The sequence below is a fragment of the Dryobates pubescens genome, chromosome 22 (genome assembly GCF_014839835.1).
Source record: "Dryobates pubescens isolate bDryPub1 chromosome 22, bDryPub1.pri, whole genome shotgun sequence".
Classification (NCBI taxonomy): domain Eukaryota; kingdom Metazoa; phylum Chordata; class Aves; order Piciformes; family Picidae; genus Dryobates; species Dryobates pubescens.
Genome location: NC_071633.1, coordinates 19,379,486 through 19,397,810, shown reverse-complemented (window position 1 = coordinate 19,397,810; position 18,325 = coordinate 19,379,486). Strand labels below are relative to the sequence as shown.

The window sequence follows — 18,325 nt, the reverse complement described above, 5'->3', positions numbered from 1 at the left end:
AGGGCCTGACCTGGCCCGGTCGCGTGCAGTTCCGAGGGTGGACAGGCAAGCGGAGCCGGTGGCAGCGATGGGCCGGTGGCAGCGATGGGCCGGTTGCCGCTCGGTTCCACGAAGCCGGCGGCGCTCCCCGACTCGCCCAGCCCTCGCCCCGCCCTCCCGGCGCTATTTGCATAGCGACCGCCCAGATCGGATTTCATTGGCGTAGACCGTCTCGGTCGGCGTCGCGGATTGGTGCTTTCCTGCCATAGCTGATTTGCATGCGGCGGTGCGGAGCTCCCCGGCAGTGCCGCGCGGAGAAGTTGAGTCGGAGCCGCCGCCAAGTGCCCTGCCGCGCGGCTCCCGCCGCTGCCCCGCGCCCGCCCCGCGCCCCGCGCCCCGCCCGGCCACCGGGCGGCCGGGCCCGGGACTCAGCTCCCCACCGCCGGCTGCCGCCAACCGCTCCCCTCCCGAGGCAGAAGATGGCTGAGCACAGCCTCCCTGCGCGATGGAGGTAGTTGGTCGTCGGCGGAGCCGGCGTGTGGGGAGGGCTCCTTCCCGCTGTGCTGCAAATCCTCCCGAGCTGCTGGTGGGGCAGGCGGCTCTGGCTCGGTGAGCGCAGGAGGCATCTGCGCCAGCCTCACCTTTCGTGCTCGTTGCGGTTGGCTTCACTCGTCTTTCCTATGGCTGGCATATACAGCTCTACTCTCAAGACCCTGGAGGATTTAACTTTGGACTCTGGTTATGGGGCAGGGGATTCCTGCAGGTCCCTCAGTCTCTCTTCTTCCAAGTCCAACTCCCAAGCCTTCACCTCTTCTCAGCACAGAGGCAACTGGTGGTACTACTCGGGCTCCATGAACAGTAGGAACAACAGCTGGGATACTGTGAACACTGTCCTGCCGGAAGACCCCGAGGTTGCAGAGATCTTTTCCAAGTGTCCTAAGCTGCCGGACCTAGAGGAATATCCTTGGACTGATGAAGACATTGGAAGAATACTCAGAAAAGGGAAGGGAGAGGGCAGCAGCAGAGGCTTTTCTCAGGAAGCTGTCAGGCGGCTCTCGCAGGTCCTGCGGCGCGTCCTGATCAGGGTCTCCAGGGAAGCGCAGCGCCTCAGCGTCATGCATTCCAAGTGCACCAGGTTCGAGGTGCAGAGCGCCATCAAGCTCATACAGAGCTGGTCCTTGTCGGAAAGCTGTGTCCTGGCGACTGTCAAAGCTCTCTCTCTCTACAGCATGAGCGCGGGTGACGGACTGAGGAAAGGCAAATCAGCTCGGTGTGGCCTCACCTTTTCAGTGGGGAGGTTTTTCAGGTGGATGGTAGACACCAGGATCTCGGTTAGGATCCATGAGTACGCAGCCATCTCATTAACTGCTTGCATGGAAAACCTTGTAGAAGAGATCAAGGCGAGGGTTTTGGCAAGTCAGAGCCCGGATGGTGGAGGAGGGGAGATCTCAGCTGAAGTCCTGGAGATGGTTATCAACAACGACGCAGAACTTTGGGGAGTGTTGCAGCCTTACGAGCATCTCATCTGTGGGAAAAATGCTAACGGTAAGAGCCTTCTTTTACATTTTCATCTCTTCATGCTAGCAGGCTTTACAGTGCAAAGAGTCGCTTTCAGCGGACTTGGCTTTGTTTTGTTGTTGGGGTTTTTTCCCCTTCGTTTTGGCTGAATTGCATCTAGTCGTGGTGTGTAAAGCAGATGTGAGGGCTTCACCAAGCAGGAACGATCCTGCTTTAAGATGTACCAGCTCATACAAGGTGCTGAGGCTGTGGGAAACCAAACCCTGTTGTCCTAAAACAACAACCCAACCAACATTATCTCCTGCCTTTGTGCCAGCTGCTGTTGTAGGCATTTTCACTCTCAAGTGGCATGTAAATGTGTTTCTCTGTTACCACAGAATGAAAGGTGCTTTAGGAGCTGCTTTCAGCAAGCATCGCTATTGTTTACAAATGAAACTTACATTCTAGTCAATACCTGCCAGCTGCGTCTTAAAGTTGCTATTCCCACATACAGCCTGGAGAGGGAAAACAACATGATTTTCATTTGCGAGGGTAGAATTCCGTTTCTGAGCAAAAACTTCTAACTTCATGTTACTTAGACTTCCTTCAAGCTCATCAGGAACCTGTGTTGTAATTAACTCGTGGGCTAAACAAAGGCTTGTGCTTGGCTTGCCAAGGTTGAGTATGTAGGACGGTGCCTCAGTAATGAGAGTAATGTAGCATTAAGATGCTCACCTCTGTAATTTGTTTAGAAGGCAGACTTCTGGAGCAGTGAAGGAAATAAGCAGATAAAGGAATGTTGGCATCTTCCGCGGAGACTGCGGAGCAATCTGAGAGGCTTAAGTCATGACAGCTCTGTAAGAGGCTGCAGTGTTTATCTTGCATTGTCACACTGAGCAGTACCATATTTTTTTCCACGGGAAATGCAGAGAAACGTTCGATTTAGAAAACACTTCTGTGTACCACACACAGTCTCACGACTTCTGCTGGTCAGATATTCCATGCTTAGTACCTTTCTGATTTAACGCTTTGTATCACCACCTGGCTTGGTCCTCTCGAAAAGATGATCTTGTAACAAGAGACAAGTAAAGGATCAGATTCTCTTGGAGGAAAGAATGTACCTTAGGTGAAAGTTAGCCCTTCTCCGACGCTGTTGCCTTACTGACTCGGCTTCTGCTCCTCGGGTGCATTACTTGCTTGCAGTTCTCCCGTGCCAAAGCGGCAATGTCACAACTCAGGTCACCAGTGTATGGGTGCAGTGACTCTCACCACTGGATCACCGTGGTTCAAGTAAAGTGTGAGAGGTTGGCTGCTCTTAGAGCGCTCACAAAACCTCTCTTGTGCACTCTAGCTGCCCTTTCTGTGCTGGCAGTGTTACTGAAGGTATGTGAAATAAATCTGAAGAGCCCTTTGGGATGTGCTCTTGGCACTGGTACAAGACAGAACTGTAACTCTAAAAGTCAGGCACAGGCATCTATATTTTTGCCTAAGTGCTTTTTAGATGGAGGACTAGAAAGGTATGAGGATGTTTTGTCCTCTGCCAAAGCACTTGCTGTAATGTACCATGGGAGTATTTGTCACCAGGCCCTAAAAGAGGAGTCTGTTCTCTCTCACATCCCTTGTTTAGGAAGTAAAATACTGCACTTCTGTAAAGCAGAGCACGTGTGCTTTGGCCATTTTCTGCTTGGTGCTCCTGCCACACAGGTTCTGTGTGTGTGAAATGGAGGAGAAGAGTCTGTCCCTCACAGCTTTTCTTCTTTTTTTTTTCCTCTTGAGAGAAATGTCCTTGGAAAAAAGGGCCATGAGTGGATGGAAGGTGGTGGTGAATGGGAGCAGGAGTGGCTGAGCAGGGAGATGCGTTATGAATATTCAACCCACCAAATGGTCAGTTATGATAACGCTCCTGGAGGGTAATACCAAGCAGCCCCCAGACCTGCGAGGATTGGCTTCTGTGGCATCTTTTGTTGCTCCTGCCTCTCGGATCAATGCTGTCAATAGCTGAATGCATATTTTTTCGAGTCTGAAAATGGAATCAAACCACACAAGCAGGTATTCTGCAATTTCCTGGGGCAGTCTGTTGCTGGTATTTTACCTGACACAAGTCAGTGCATCGTCTAAAGGGCTTTTCTTGCAGCTCTAAGGTCAGAAATGGTTTTACAGGGATGCAAAAAAGCTTGGAATAACTTCTTCTCTCCCTAGGAACTGTTAATGAGTAGTGCTCACATCCTTCACTACAGTGATTTCAGATGATCTTCTTTCACCTTCATTTAAATCTGAAGTAGCTCTAGCGGTGGAATAAGTGGATTTATTGCAGCATAAGGAGCAGGCAAAGTGGCTTTACTGTCAATTTTGTTTCTTTGATAGCAAGAGCATTTTAATGGAGCTCTTGTAAATGGTGAGGTTGGCATGTAAGCAGAATGTTTTGTTTTATAGCCCTGAGTTTGATGTTGGAGATAAAAAGCACTTGGAGGTTAAGTCCTAACTCCGGCCGAGCGTAGCAATCTCTGGGTGGAACCCGCAGCAGGGTACTGGATTATCATAATGACCTTTCTGGCATTGTGATCTATTGGGTACTGTTTTTGTTGTTAGATCAGGACAGGGTACTGCTTTGGAGGCTGAGAAACAGTCAGTAAATACACAAATCTCCTGAAGTCTCCAGAGGCTGCAGGCTGGATGTGTTTCTGCACTGCTGAACCTCCCGTCCAGGACCATAGCCCAGCCCCTGCTCTTGAGGAGGCTGGAAGCTTATACCCTGTGTTGGAGCACATGTGTTGTGACCAACACATCCTGCTGTGTGTGAAGGGTGAAGTTTAAAACTCTCTAAATGCCTAAGGAGAATTTTAATAGTATTTTAAAAGAAATAATAATCATAGAATGGTCCAGGCTGGAAGGGACCTGCAGAGGTCATCCAGTCCAACCCCCTGCAGTCAGCAGGGACAGCCCCAACTACATCACCTTGAATATATCCAGGGAAGGAGCCTCAAGCACCTCCCTGGACAACCTGTTCCGTGTTCCACTACCATCATAGTAAAGAACTTCTTCCTGATATCCAATCTCAATCTGCTCTTCTCTAGTGTGAAGCCATTGCCCCTGGTGCTGTCCCTGCAGGCCTTTGCAGAGAGTCTCTCTGCAGCCTTCCTGTAGCCCATTCAGAGCCTGGAAGGCTGCTATTGGGTCTCCCTGAAGCCTCATCTTCTCCAGGCTGAACACCCCCAGCTCCCCCAATCTGTCCTTGTAGCAGAGCTGCTCCAACCCCCTGATCATTTTTGTGTCCCTCCTCTGGACCTGCTCCATCAGGTCCTTCCTATGTGGAGGGCTCCAGACCTCCACACAGTACTCCAGGTGAGGTCTCCCCAGAGCAGAGCAAAGTGGCAGAATCCCCTCTCTGGCTCTGCTGGTGAGGTGTCTTTTGATGCAGCCATGTACAAAGCACTCTCATGTGTGCCTGAAGGGACATAAGAGATGTTGCCTTCTCAGCCTGGCTTTCTAAGACAGTCTCAGTCACTTCAGACAGCAGTTTTAAGGAGGGTCTGAGTATTTCACATCGTGTGGCCACAGCCAGGCAGGCTGACCAACCCACAGCATGGAGACAAAACCCCCTCAATTCAAACTAAATGAAAACCCCAACTCTTGGCTGGTGGTGCTGACTTAAGTGCACTTTCCCATGTTAGATGAGCTGGTGGCTGTAGCTCTGATCCTACCTTCATTCACCTCTGTACAAAGGTACACCCAGCATGCCTTATGTCCTTCTACTGCTACGCATTCAAGAGCCTGGATTTCTATCCACAACCCCCCAGGGACAGCTTCTTTAAGCCTAAATGTTAGTGCTGATGTAGAGGTGCTCACATCCACAGACAGTTGAACATCCAAACAGCTGCAGAGGTGCAGTTCTGCTCCAGCAGCTGGAACTCCACAGCAGAAATGTCCATTTGCTCACACTGAACTATGAGAATTCAGGCTAAAAACAAAAGAATGAAATCAGTAATTTCTTCTTTGCTCCTTCTTGTTTGAAGGGGGTTAATCTGCATGCTATTTTGGTTGGGTCTAAGCAAGCCTGGGGCTCTGCTAACACCAGGACAATGGTGGCTTCATGCTTTCTTAATTTACAAGTTGGGACAAAAATATTTCTACAAAGCTCTGATTCCTTCTCTTGCAGAACAAGAGCTGCACTTGGAACTTAAAAAAAGCTTCTGGACCTTGTTGAGAGCATCTTAACTCAACTGAAGGATTCCAGACAGTGCATGTATGAGTGAGGAGAGCCTTGCAAATGGAGTCTTCTTGTTGGCAGTGCAGGCCTTGTCACAAGAAAGCAATCATAGAAAGAGGAAAGGATGCACAAATGTGGAAAGGTTTGTTCCTTTCAGCCAAACACATCCAGACTTGTTTCTGACTGAGGTCATAACCAAGCTGGAACCGTGAGCTCATCCTGGTCCTTAGGAAACTTCTGGCTCTGGTGGGTGTGACTTGGTATGCTCTGCAGCTGGGGCAAGGAGAGACCAAGCACTGGGACAGACCAGCCATGGGCAGGGCACAGCTGAGGGTTGTTGTCAACCCATAATTAATGTGTCTGCCTGCAGCCTGCCAGGGTGGTGGCTGCAGCTTTTGTGAGCCTGGGATATGTGGGAGAGAATTGATAGTGAGAAAATAACTGAAGAGGGAGGGGTCTGTTGTAATGTCTTCAGGGGTGGAAGCTGAAGATCAGTCCTTTCAATTCAAGTTAAATGGAATTCTGAGCCATAAAGTCCTTGTCTATGAAAACCTTGCTTATGTGGTATTTGCAGATGAAAGTCCCTTAGTATTGTGAACTTCCTCCTCATCTGCTCAAAACCTGTTGCTTAATGATGTGATTTCATTAAGTATAATCTAGCTGATGTGTTTTGTGGTGGTCTTCTGGGAGACATTTGTTTGGATTCCTCTTTACTGTAATCTTAACACGAAACATTTCTTTGAAAGAGAGCTTGAGCAGAGCTGAGACACTGGAGGGTGACCTGAGAGAGTCATGAAGTCAGCTGACAGGGGTTGCTGTGAATGTATTTACCTCCTTCCTGTTGACCAAGCAAAAGCTGTCTCATGTTCTTGGTGTGGGTTTGATCCTGACAGCTCAAAGGTTGGTTGTGAGCACTTGTCCGGCTTGTTCTGGTGGTGTAATTATTATACCTGGACCATTTCTTCCTGGAAACTTGTTTGATGTTCACCAGGCTGCTTAACCTGAGCAAAACTAATCAAGACAGCAGCTTCTGGAGGATGCTGCAAGGTTGCATGAAGTCATCTGTGCAGATTGCTTTCAAGGCTGTGGGGCGATAGAGACAGCAGAAGGCAAAGAGTTGTCTTAATTTCCTTGAGTCGGTCTACAGCCTTCCATGTGTTTTGTGTGAGGGTTTCCCTCTGCACTGAGCTCTACTGGGAATATGCATCTCCACTTGTTGGTTTATTTTAGGCACAAGTTGCAAGTCAGCTATTTGGCAGCTTTATGGAAGTGAAATTGAAATGTAAGCCCTGATTATTAAAAACCAAATAAATAGCGTGTCAGAGCTGTGTCCAGGTGAGCACAATGCCACAGCAGGCTCTCAGGAGACTCTCTTTGATTCTCCCTGTCCAGAAACATTGAGGAGGTCTTGACACAAGCAAGCAAAAAAAAAACAAGGGAGGGAGGAAAACTGGCAAATGAGCTCAAGTAATTGCTGTAGGGTTTGTGTAGTGACACCAAATGCCTGGGATGAAGAAGGGTATTTGTGGTGTGATCCTGCGGTAGGGAATGAGAGCTGAAGCCAAATAAACATTTCAGAGCAGGCCTGCAGCTTGTGCATGTAGATCTATAACAAATGGTAAGTTTGCTGTGGGGCTCCACAAGATCAAAGTCAGTGTTTGTGATATCCCAGGGATGAGAGGAGAGCAACACTATGGGAGACGTAATCTGCTTGTCCCCTTCCTCCGTGTTTACAGCGCTGCACTCCAGGCCGGCTACTTCTCTTGCTTTCATTTCTAGCCCAATCTGTTGCCTAGGACCTGGAGAATAAAGATGGTGACAGGACTCAGTGTTTGTGCTGGGCCTTGGACATTAAAAAGATAAACATTCAGAGGCATCATTCTATTATTCTCTTGCTCCCTTACAGCTCTGTGTTTCCCCCTTGGGTATTGTCAAGGTGACAGCAAAGAGATTTTCTTCTACTACTTACATTTTGCTGCTTGTGAGCAGAGCCCTTTACTACTTCAGACAGAGGCCAAGAGCTGAGCTCTGGCAAGCAGCTGAACTAAGGGAATAGGCCACTCCTGCCTCATTCTTTCTTCAGACTGCTTTGGGCTTTTGATGTCTTGATAGACTTTAGTAGAAGTCAGTTTCTTGTCTGCTTGTTCTGTTTAACTGGCTGCCATGCACACTCATCTCAAACCTAGGAGATAAAACTTCCAGCTGCCAGGCTGACCAGGGAGAACTTCCTGACAGAATCAGGGAATCACTTAGGGGAATCCTTCAGGATTAACAAGTCCAACCATTAACCCTGCACTGCCAAGTCCACCACTAAACCATATCCCCAAGCACCACATCTCCATGGCTTTTAAGCACCTCCAGGGATGGTGAATCCACCACCTGCCTGGGCCAGGGCTTGACAGCCCTAAACCTGGTGCAGCTGGAGGTCATTCCCTCTTGTTCTACCGCTAGCTCCTGTTACCAGTCATGCAAACCCCTGGTTTTCTAATTGCTTTGGTACACTCCACTCATCTTTAACTTGGATTCCACTTGGATGATCTGCTGATGGCCCTGCAGCTTCTTTTAATCTGAAGTATGTCTCAGCCTTCCCAGATGGGTGAGGAGTGGTGTCAAGATGCTGTGAGGCTTGTGAGGAGCAGAGAGATGGAGCAGTTAGGCAGACATGTGGGCAGAGAGCACTCCTCTGGGTACCACTGCTCGGGGGTGATGACTTCAGAGGTGGTTTTTTTGAGGTGTTTTATTGTGTGCTGAACTGGGGAAGGTTCAGTAATGTGAGTCAGGGGGCCATTAATGGACTGGTGTGTGCCGTAAGGTGGTCCTCTGAAGGGCTCATCTGTTCCTGCATCACAAAAGCTGGAGAGGCTTCCTTTTCTCCTTATTTTTTCTTCCCCTAGTTTTTGTGCAGTTTCCTTAGCTAATACCACAGGTCTGACCAAAATGTTACAGATGGATGCATGCTGTAATAATCTAAGAGATAACATAGAATGAACTGCACTTCCTCTCTGGGGGTGGATGTGGTTTCTGGGTGATGGCACACAGAATTTCTGCTCTTTGCCTCCGGTGTTATCTTGCCCCCCCCTTGCACTCCTCTTGCACCAGCAGTTTTGTTTAGTCTAGAGATCATTAAAAATCAAATCACTCCAGACTTGACCAGATAGAGTTTTATTGTGGCCTTAGTATGGTTTTCAGTACTTTTAAGTTGTATAGGATTTATAAAGTGTCTTTGGATGTGCTTAGTGAAGTGATAGTTTGAGTGGGAGGGAAGGGGATGGAAAGCTCTCACAGTGGGCAACCAGGGCACATCATTTTTATTACTTGTTTGTAGTAAAGCATTTCAGTCTATAGGCAATACATAAAAACTTCTAAAGCCTGTCTCTGGGCTCATGGCTGCTTTGGCTCTTTCAGTTTGTGTTTTGGGTCTTTATTTATTTCTTTCCCCAAGAAGTTATTTGGAAAGGTCTTTCATGCTGTGACAAGATACATGGAGCTTTTGGCTTGGCTGAGTAGGGGTTTTGTTTGAACTCAGAAGATGCTTGAGGATGCTGACAGCGAGATCATCAAGCAGGGAATTTGTCAGAGCAGTTGTCAATGAGGTGCCCTCGAAAGCAGGCTCAGGATCCATGCCAGAAGCGCTGCTTACCTTTGGCGGCTAATCTTGCTGGAGCCAAACAAATCATTCCCATTGCCTTTCAGGGGGGTCTTGGTTAGTATCCAGAACAGAACCATAGAATCGCACAGGCTGGGTGGTGTTGGAAGTCTGACCTTTAAGGGGATCTAATCTAAGCCCTTGCAGTGAGCAGGGACACCTTCAACTGGACCAGGTTGCTTAGTGCTCCAAACAATCTGACCTGGAAAAGTTCCAGGATGGGTTTGTGACTCTTAGTTCTGAACAATGCTCCTACCTGGTAGGAGATAGAAATAAAAGGCAGAGAGTCAGGAAAATGGATCAGAGTTGTGAAACAGACTTGGGGGAGAGTGGGGAATCCAATGGATTTGTCTACCAGTTCTGAGAGACCAGTGAGTTTCACCATGGAGTGAAGCAGGGGGTTAGGGATTTTAGTCTGTGATTCCTAACAGTAGCATAGGAATTGCTTTGCTGATCAGAAAAGACTGGATTTCTTTTTTCCTGAGGCAGTTGCCTGGGCTTTTCCACTGCAATCTCTTGGACTGAGGCCACGTGTTGGTCTGAGGTAGTTTTGGTTTAGTGCTTTGTAATAAATTTAAAGGCTTTACACCTCGAGGTGGGAGAAGCTTTGATGGTGACCATTTAATCCATGGAAAACTTGGCTCTCCTGTAGTGTGTGCTGGGGGGGGAACAGGGTGGGCTGTAAACCATCTCTATGCTGAATTTTGTAGCCACAGCAGTGAGTGCTGTGGGTGCCTGCCATGGTCTGGTTAATGCAGAATTCCTTTCAAAAATGTGTCCTCCTCCCTGCTGCCCCTTCCTCCCGCAGCCCTCTTGGGGCCGTGCCAGATGCAGCCTATTATTAAAGCCACTCGGAGAAGATTCCTGTTTAACACTGCATTTCCCAATGGAAGGCAACCCTGGGGTTGTTTCTGGCACCTATTCCCTGCCTTGGGTCTGGTGTTTTTGTTGCAGAGGTGGAAGTGCAGCTCTGCCCTGAGTTACTTTGTGGGACGATGCTTGTGCTGCACCCCGGTATCGATGCATGTGGGCAGGGGACTGCTTGGCTTGGTTCTGGAACGTGCTGGTTTGGAGTGATAAAAGAGGGTGAATTTTCTTCTACCTTGAGAGCAGATCAGAATATCATTTCCCTTCTCAAGTATAATGATGTATACATAAGGCTGCATGATTTCTCTGCTGCAGAAGACCAGAGCTTCCCCAGGGCAAGCAGAACTTATGCAGTAAAATTAATTTCTTAGCAGGAAGGTAACCCTTGCTCTGCAGCCAGGACTCAAGATAATACATATGTTGTGGCAGGAGATAGTAAATTGGCAGAGGGCATTTGGCCTGCCACCATCTGCAAAGCCTGCACTCCAATTTTCTGCTGTTGCCATGGGCTGCAGACTCAGACAGGAAATCATGGTAGGATGGGAAGGGGTCCAAAACACACACAGCTAGTGGAAGGTTTGCAGTTGAAAAGGGAGGCAGAGAACAGGCTATCTGTTCTCCTGCACAGGCAGTGCAGAGGAGAAGTGCCCTCTGTGCTGCCCCTGCACACACTTTAGGCCTTTTTGTATTTTATATGCACCTTTTAGAAATAATTTAAAAAAAAAAAGTTGGAATGTGTTCCACCTCCAGTCATGTGTGTGACTTCAGATGCTCCCTTTATGGATCAGGGGCCTGAGCCAGTCCTCATCCAACTGGCCACACTGCTCAGAAAGCAGGGACGTGCAGAATCAAGCCCCTGGTGAAGTGGCCACACAGAGTTTGGCCTCAACGTGGCAAAGAGCACAGCTCCTGCCTCCCTCCTTCCCCCAGGCTCACCACAGCTGGGGGATTTGCTTTTGTCTTCAGGGAACAAGGCTTGGGTTCTGTGGGCTAATCGATGTACACAGTGCAGAGCATAGCTGCAGGAGGCTCTGTGTATGGTCTGTCACTGGATCACAGAATGGTAGGGGTTGGAAGGGACCTCTGGAGATCACCCAGTCCAACCCCCTGCTAAAGCAGGGCACCCACAGCAGCTTGCCCAGGAGCACAGTGGCCAGGGGAGTTGGGAATCTCTCCAGAGGGGACTCCACAACCTCTCTGGGCAGCCTGCCCCAGGGCTCCAGCACCCTCAAAGTGAAAAAAGTTCCTCACCATGTTTAGCTGAAACTTCCTATGTTCAGATTTGCCTCCTGCCTCTTCTCAAGAGGCAGGAACAGAGAAGGTGTGTGGTTGGCAGAGCAGGATGGCTTTCCAGTTCTGGGTAGAGCAGAGGGTCAGTTATGGATGTGCTGGAACAGGGACTGCTGGGCTGTTGGGCTTTGTCAACGAGAGCAAGCACAGTCATCTGCAGGCTCTGAACTGCCCTGTTTACAAAGCTGCCAGTGTGTAAAGAGCAGGGTACAACTGCTCAAATTGTGCTCCCTTGGCAGATGGTGGGAGAGGATTTCTCCATCAGTTTCTCCTTAGGTGGTAGTTTACTTCTTAGCTACAAAAGACCAAGCAGCCAGCACTGAATGCCATGGTAATACCATGGGCTAAACCGATAGGAGCTCAGCAAACCTCTCGTGGCAGAAACCCAAACTCCAACTTTTTCTCACAGACCCATCTGTGTTTTTTTAATTCTGACTGAAGGGGTAGTTTGTTCTCTGAGCCTTTCCCAACCATAGCTTTTATTGGCTGTAAGAGCTGCTTCCTGCTCGCCTCGGTTGTGTGCGTAGCCCCTTTTAAGCTGTGTGGAAGAGTGGAGCTGTGAACAGGAGCAAGGTGAGGGCTGCCTGTTCCCGTGCCAAATCTTGCTGGCTGCAGTGGTGATGTAACTGCCAAGAATGAGAGTGAAGCTACCAATTAATCCCATTTAGAAATGAAGCAACTGAGGCAGCATTTAACCCTGGGGCTGGGCTCAGTGAAGGAGGGAGGCTGTTTCGTGCCCCTCTATCTTCCAACAAGTGCTCTACTTGTGTGTGTGCAACACAATCTCACACTTGCTGGTAGCTATTTTTTTTAATACATTTTATTTTATTGTACATCTGACTGGAGGCCACTTCCAAACTGCAAACTTGTCCCAGCCAAGCCATCTGCCCGAGCGGCACATTGTGTTTCTGAAAAGCAAAACATCCTCATTCCAAAGCGTTTGGGCCCATTCCGCGTGAAAGAGAGGTGATCCAAGAAGCTGCTGCTGATTTATCTCTGAGCCCTGCCAAGTATTCCTCTGATGAGAATGCATAACAAAGGAGTGCTGGTGTGTCGGAGCAAGGCTGATTTGAACAACCTGCCGTTCTCCTGCTACTCCACAGCCCCGAAAAGCTACTGTCACTTGTGTTTTGCACAGAGGTAGGAGATCTTCTGCCGAGTCCCCGGAGCCAGTTGTGAGGGGGAGAGAATATTTCTTGCTTAAAAATATTGCTGAAGCTTGTATGGGCTGGCTTCACCCGACTCTGCCACCCTTTAGAAGGCAACAGGAAAGCTGTGTTTTTGTTTGCCTTTCATAGGGATTGGCAGGCAAATGCTAATTGACTTTTGGGTCCAAAGATCAGCGGGAATTGGGAGTCAGTTTGCTTTCCCAACTTGCCGGTTTCTTAACTGCAAAGGAGCTCACTAAGTGAGTATCTGTAAGCAGGTCTAGTGCTTGCTGTATGGGAGCGGTTCATCTGAGGACACTTGTGTTGCTGAGGGGCAGCAGGCTGTGTTGTGCTGCTCATGAGCTTTAGAAGACTCGTGTGGGAGCGATTCCTACGTTTGGTGATCTGCTGTTGAGGAGAAATGAAGCAGTTCACAGAGAGCAGCTGCTTACTTTGGAACAAAACCAGAGCAGCACATTGAAGAGCTCATTAACCACTGACCTTGACCTTAACTGATTGTTTAAAAAACCCTCTTCTTGCACCTATTATCAATTTCAGGATGTCAGGGCTGCTTAGAAATATGTTGTGTGCTCAGATCTACAGGTGAAGAGCATCAAAGAAAGGTGGAACAGGGAGGAAACCCAGAACTGCTTCCTCGTGAAGCGTTGGCTCTCCGGTCACTCTCTTCTAGGAGCAGGAGGTGTATAAATACCTGCACAACTGAAGAGCTGCTGGCAGCTCTCATCTTACTCCATAGCTGCCATGTGTACATTGCTGTCCTGGTGTAGTGGTTTCTCTTTGTTCAATCCTTGCCAGAGCAGGAGCCCTCACTTTCCTGCAAGTCTTTCAGGGGAGGAGAAGGAGAGATGGACCAATTCCTGCACCTCCCCTCCTCCCCAAACTCCCAGTGCTCATTTTGCAAGTGAACTTCTTCTGTATTAGTCTCTTGCATTCCTTGGCAAAGTGTCTTTCTTGCAGATCCCCTGTGTAGCCCTAATGGTATCAAATCATGGAATCAAAGAATGGGTTGGGTTGGAAGGGACCTTAAGGATCATCTCCTTCCTCCTCCTGCATCTCTTACTAGTCCAGGTTGCTCAAGGCCCCGTCCAACCTGGCTTTGAACACTTGAAGCCTGCACATCACCTCTGGGCAACCTGTTCCAGTGCCTCACCAACCTCATGGGGAAGAATTTCTTCTTAATGTCTAATCTAAATCAAGCTTCTTCCACTTTGAAGCCACTATCCTTCATCCTGTCATTACAAGCCCTTGTAAAAAGTCTCTCCAGCTCTCCTGTAGCCTCCTCCAAGTACTGAAATGCTGCTCTAAGGTCTCTCTGGAGCCTTCTCTTCTCCAGGCTGAACAGCCCCAGCTCTCAGCCTGCCTCCATGGGATGGATGAGCTTGCTAAGCCATAATGATGTTTGTTTGTTGCAGAAATGTTTGATCCCTGTAAGCAAATGGATCAGTTAAAGCCTAGATTTGTTTTGAGGTGGAGGGGAGGGATCAGTAGGTGACTTCTCAGAAAGATTGACTGATTTGGTCAGAATCCTGCCTTGTGCACAGGAGCAAAGCAGCTCCTGCAGCCCGTGCTGTGCTCATAACCACAGGGTTAAGCTTTCAGTCAGCTGTTAAGGAAGACACTGGGGCAGCATTTTCACCCTAATGGGAGGGTGCAGTCAGGTTTGTGGCATCCTTTAATGCAACTGGCAGCTTTAATTGGGTCTAACAGTAGAAGCTCATGAGGTGAACCAGAATGAGATCTCTTGGGGTCTGAATTGTCGTCTCTTAACGTCCGCATGGCTCGGTGCAGTGAGTGGCTGAGGTCGAGAGCAACGTGGTACTAATTTTGTTTGAATAATGGCAGCCATGTAGCTATGCTAATGAGCTCTATTCTCCTGTCTGTCCCACAGACTGTGGACTGGACTCTGAGCTTATTTTGCATCTCTAATGGCTTCTGTCTGCAGTAGAGGTTGTCTTGAGATACAATGATGTAATGATCAGAATCTGACCTCCCTGCACTGCTTTCCTGCTGCCCTTGTGCAGCAATCACCCAGCTGTTCACAGATTATTTTGTTTTTCCAATTGGCTGCTTTGGGAGACATTATTCCTTGGCCCCAACTTCCTGATGCTGAGTAATCAGCTGCATGTTGATAGCGCTCAGACGGAGCAGGCAGCGCTGCTGAAGGCATTAAGCGTTGCTGCAGTGTTTGGTGCTGCTCAAAACGTTCAGGCCTCTACTGAACACTGGATTTGTTTGTATGGGCAGTGAATTATGTGCTCCCACCTCCCCTGTCCCTCTATCATTTCCTGGGTTTACAGCAAGCTGAGACCAAAGCAGTGCTCTTTGTGATTCAAGTCATGGATCCATGCTCTGTCAGAGTCGCTGTCCCCACTGACAGCAGGGAAGCTGCTTGGGCTAGCAGCTCACAGCTTCACAGAGCCACAATCTGGTGGGAGTTGGAAAGGAGCTCTGGAGATCATCCAGTCCAACCCCCCCTGCTAGAGCAGGGCACCCACAGCAGGTTGCTCAGGATCACAATGGCCATGTGGGTTTGGAATCTCTCCGGAGGAGACTCCACAACCTCCCTGGGCAGCCTGCTCCAGGGCTCTAGCAGCCTCACAGCAAAGTTTCCCTGATGTTCAATCTCCTGGGTTCCAGCTTGTTTTGTGTTGGTATGCCCCAGAAATTTATTCATGTTGATAAATGTCTGAAGGGTGGGTGTGAAGAAGAAGGGGCCAGGCTCTTTTCAGTGGTGTCCTGTGGTAGGACAAGGGGCAGTGGACACAAACTGGCGCCCAGGAAGTTCCAGCTCAGCATAAGCTGGAGAGGAGCAGGCAGTGTGAGCTTGCAGCCCAGAAAGCGAATCACATCCTGGGCTGCATCCAAAGCAGTGTTGCCAGGAGATCCTGAGAGGAGATTCTGCCACATTGTTCTGCCTTGGTGAGACCTCACCTGGAGTACTGTGTGCAGGTCTGGAGCTCTCAGCACAGGAAGGGCATGGACCTGATGGAGCAGGTCCAGAGGAGGGCCATGAGGATGATCAAGGGGTTGGAGCAGCTCTGCTGCAAGGACGGGCTGAGGGAGCTGGGGGTGTTCCACCCCTTACCATGTATGATTCTATGCAAGTGGTGCTCTTGTCTTGAGCAGTGTAACCAAACTGAGTTTGCTGGTAGCGAGGGGAAGCTTGCTCCTTAGGTACAAACTCATGTCTTTAATTGAAGCAAACCCTCTATGAAATTGATACCCCAAAATGAGCTCTCTAAGGCTGTTTGCTCAAGCTCTTGGCAATCAGCTTTGAATACTCAATGCAGTAGCCAGAAAGCAGCAAAGAAACCCCCAGCCCTGTAAGCTGGAGAACAGATGAGGTGGTGGTGTCCACGATACCAGCGTGCTCTCGAGTCCTCCTCTGCCTCTCGTTCAAAAACTTCCTCAGGTAGTGTTGTAAGGTTGCATTCATTAGTTACACCCTGCCATGTGATGTGCAAAGAGAGGGCTCAGCAGAGAGGTGGAAACGCCAGAGGTTAGCTGTGCCTCAGTGTTTCATGTTGCCCCCAAGTTACAGTAGTGAGCTACTTAAATACAAACATCAGGGAGAAGAGAAGTCCTGCGCTGCTCGCAGCCTGTTGCCAGCCAGGCTTCGAATTGAGGTAATTTCATGCATGCAGAGGTAGACTTTATTTTCCCTTCATCAGCTAAAATAACAATAAAGCTGAGCTTGGTGTATTTATTTAATGAAACCCAGGATCCCTGCCCTGATGGTTTCAATCAGGAGCCTGGCTCTGTGGTAATTAGGGGGTTCTCTCCCATGGTTCTGCTTTTACTTAGCCTTCAGAACGCGCAGCCAGTTTCAGTTTCCAGAGGTACTCGCAACTGATGTTGCAGATGGTCCAGAGCACACCCTGAAACACACACTCACAGCACAAAAGCACAGAGCTTTCCAGCATCCACAGCAGTGCTGTTGTGGAGCAGAACCTTATCTTCTGAGGAACTCCTTTATTCTTCCCCTCTGGATGTCACCAGCCCTTTCGCTTCTGGCGCGCGAGGATTCAGAAGCGGGAGAGGGCTGGCAGCCAGGCTTGCCTGCTGCCCCCCATGTGCTGTGGGATACTAACCTAAGAGCACATACCTGACATCAGGGTCTGGCCTTGAATTTGCCACAGACAAGCTCTCTCTGTATAGTAGAGGTCAAGAAATGGAGCAGTGCTTTTTCAGGCTAGACAGGGCACCCTGGTGGAGAAGAGGCTCTGGGAGGCTTCTCGTCTTGCTGCTTCAGAGCAAGCTCCTCCAGAGTGACCTGAGAATTGTTTGTGTTTTTGTCTCTAACTGTACAGCTGGCTACCATTTGCTCTTGGCAGTTAAGGAATCGCTGGGGACCTGAGGAAGTAGAGCAAATATATAGCCTTTAAAGCTCTCTAAAACAGCTTCCCTACATAATATGTGATGTTAAAATACTAGGTGGCAGTTTGGCCTGATGTAAAAGTTTTATTGGTATGAGCTTGGGCCAGCTACGTTACTCAGGAAGCCACTGCTGAGTTTTCAAGTCATCCAAAATAGTGCTAGTAAAAGCCTTTTATAAAGCAATTCAGCCTGGTGCACACAGCCCATGGGACCAGTCAGCTGTCCTGGGATTTGGCCAGTGGGATGTTTGTGATCTCTCAGGGGCTGGTTTGTGCAGGTAAGCTGCTCGTAAAGCCAGACAGAAAGAGTGAGCTTCTCCCAGGCTTTCCTGATCCCAGGCTTTAGCAAAGGGATTAGAGGGGAACCACCTTTGCATGATGCTGAAACCTATTAATTAAACATTTCTCACTGCAGAACTGAGCCTTGCTGCTAATTGCTTTCTCTTCCTGAGTGTTAGGAAGGAGCTTGTCAGGTTGTATCCAGCCAGGCTGAGTGCTGGCAGCTCCTGCAGGATCAGGAAGGCATCTCTTGTGGTATCTGGTGACTTTTCCTAGGAGCAGGAAAATCCCAAAGCCTGCCCCAAGATGTGCCCGTTGAAGCAATGAAGCTGGGGCAGTGGGACTTGAGTGTTGGGTTGTGAAGGGGAAAAGCTCTCCTTTCGTGTGCACACCTTGGAATAAATCAATCGGAGAGATTACAACACTCTTGTTGCAAGTACAAGTCAGTAGCTGGAGAGGTTTGGGGTCAGAACAGGAGGTGGCTATCCTGGCTCACTGGCCTTGGGCACTGCCTCCTAAACGTGGATGTAGACCCAGCTGGTTTGGAAGGCCTTTGAGACTATGACTGTGTCACAGCATGGCAGCACATCAGAGGCTGCTAGAAACAAATGTGGGGTATGAGTGTGAAATGCTTGAAGGAATGCTTCTCCCAGCACAGTCACCCACGGCTGGGCAGCACTGCAGTGTTGCAGAGAAGCAAAGCTCTGTGCTTGCTCACTGCTGAGGCATGTTGGTGCAGCTCTCCCGACATCACATCCAGTAACAGCCTGCACGCACCCATCTGGTGACAAAGCATTGCTCAGCCCAGCAGAGATCTGACTTCTGCTTTCTGATAAGCCAAGGTGGTTTCCTTATCACAGATGCTGGGAAGGTCTCTCTCTCTCTTTCTGAAGCAGTCATCTATTTTTGGATTTGGTTTGTCACATCCATGATGACTCTTGGTGGCTACGTCAGAGCAGTTGTCATCAGCCTGTTTTTAACTCTCCTACAGCTGAGCAGAATTAGAGCATACCAT

General features: G+C 49.0%; 1 protein-coding gene across 1 annotated transcript in view; it reads left to right on the top strand.

Annotated features, from left to right (window-relative positions):
- The first annotated feature begins 406 nt into the window (after nucleotides 1-406).
- Nucleotides 407-18,325, top strand: part of ABTB2 (ankyrin repeat and BTB domain containing 2) — a 115,579-nt gene continuing 97,660 nt past the window's right edge. The window contains exon 1 of the mRNA XM_054171843.1: nucleotides 407-1,524. Coding sequence (XP_054027818.1) covers nucleotides 660-1,524 — 865 coding nt within the window. The 5' untranslated portion in view covers nucleotides 407-659. The remainder of the gene's footprint in view (nucleotides 1,525-18,325) is intronic.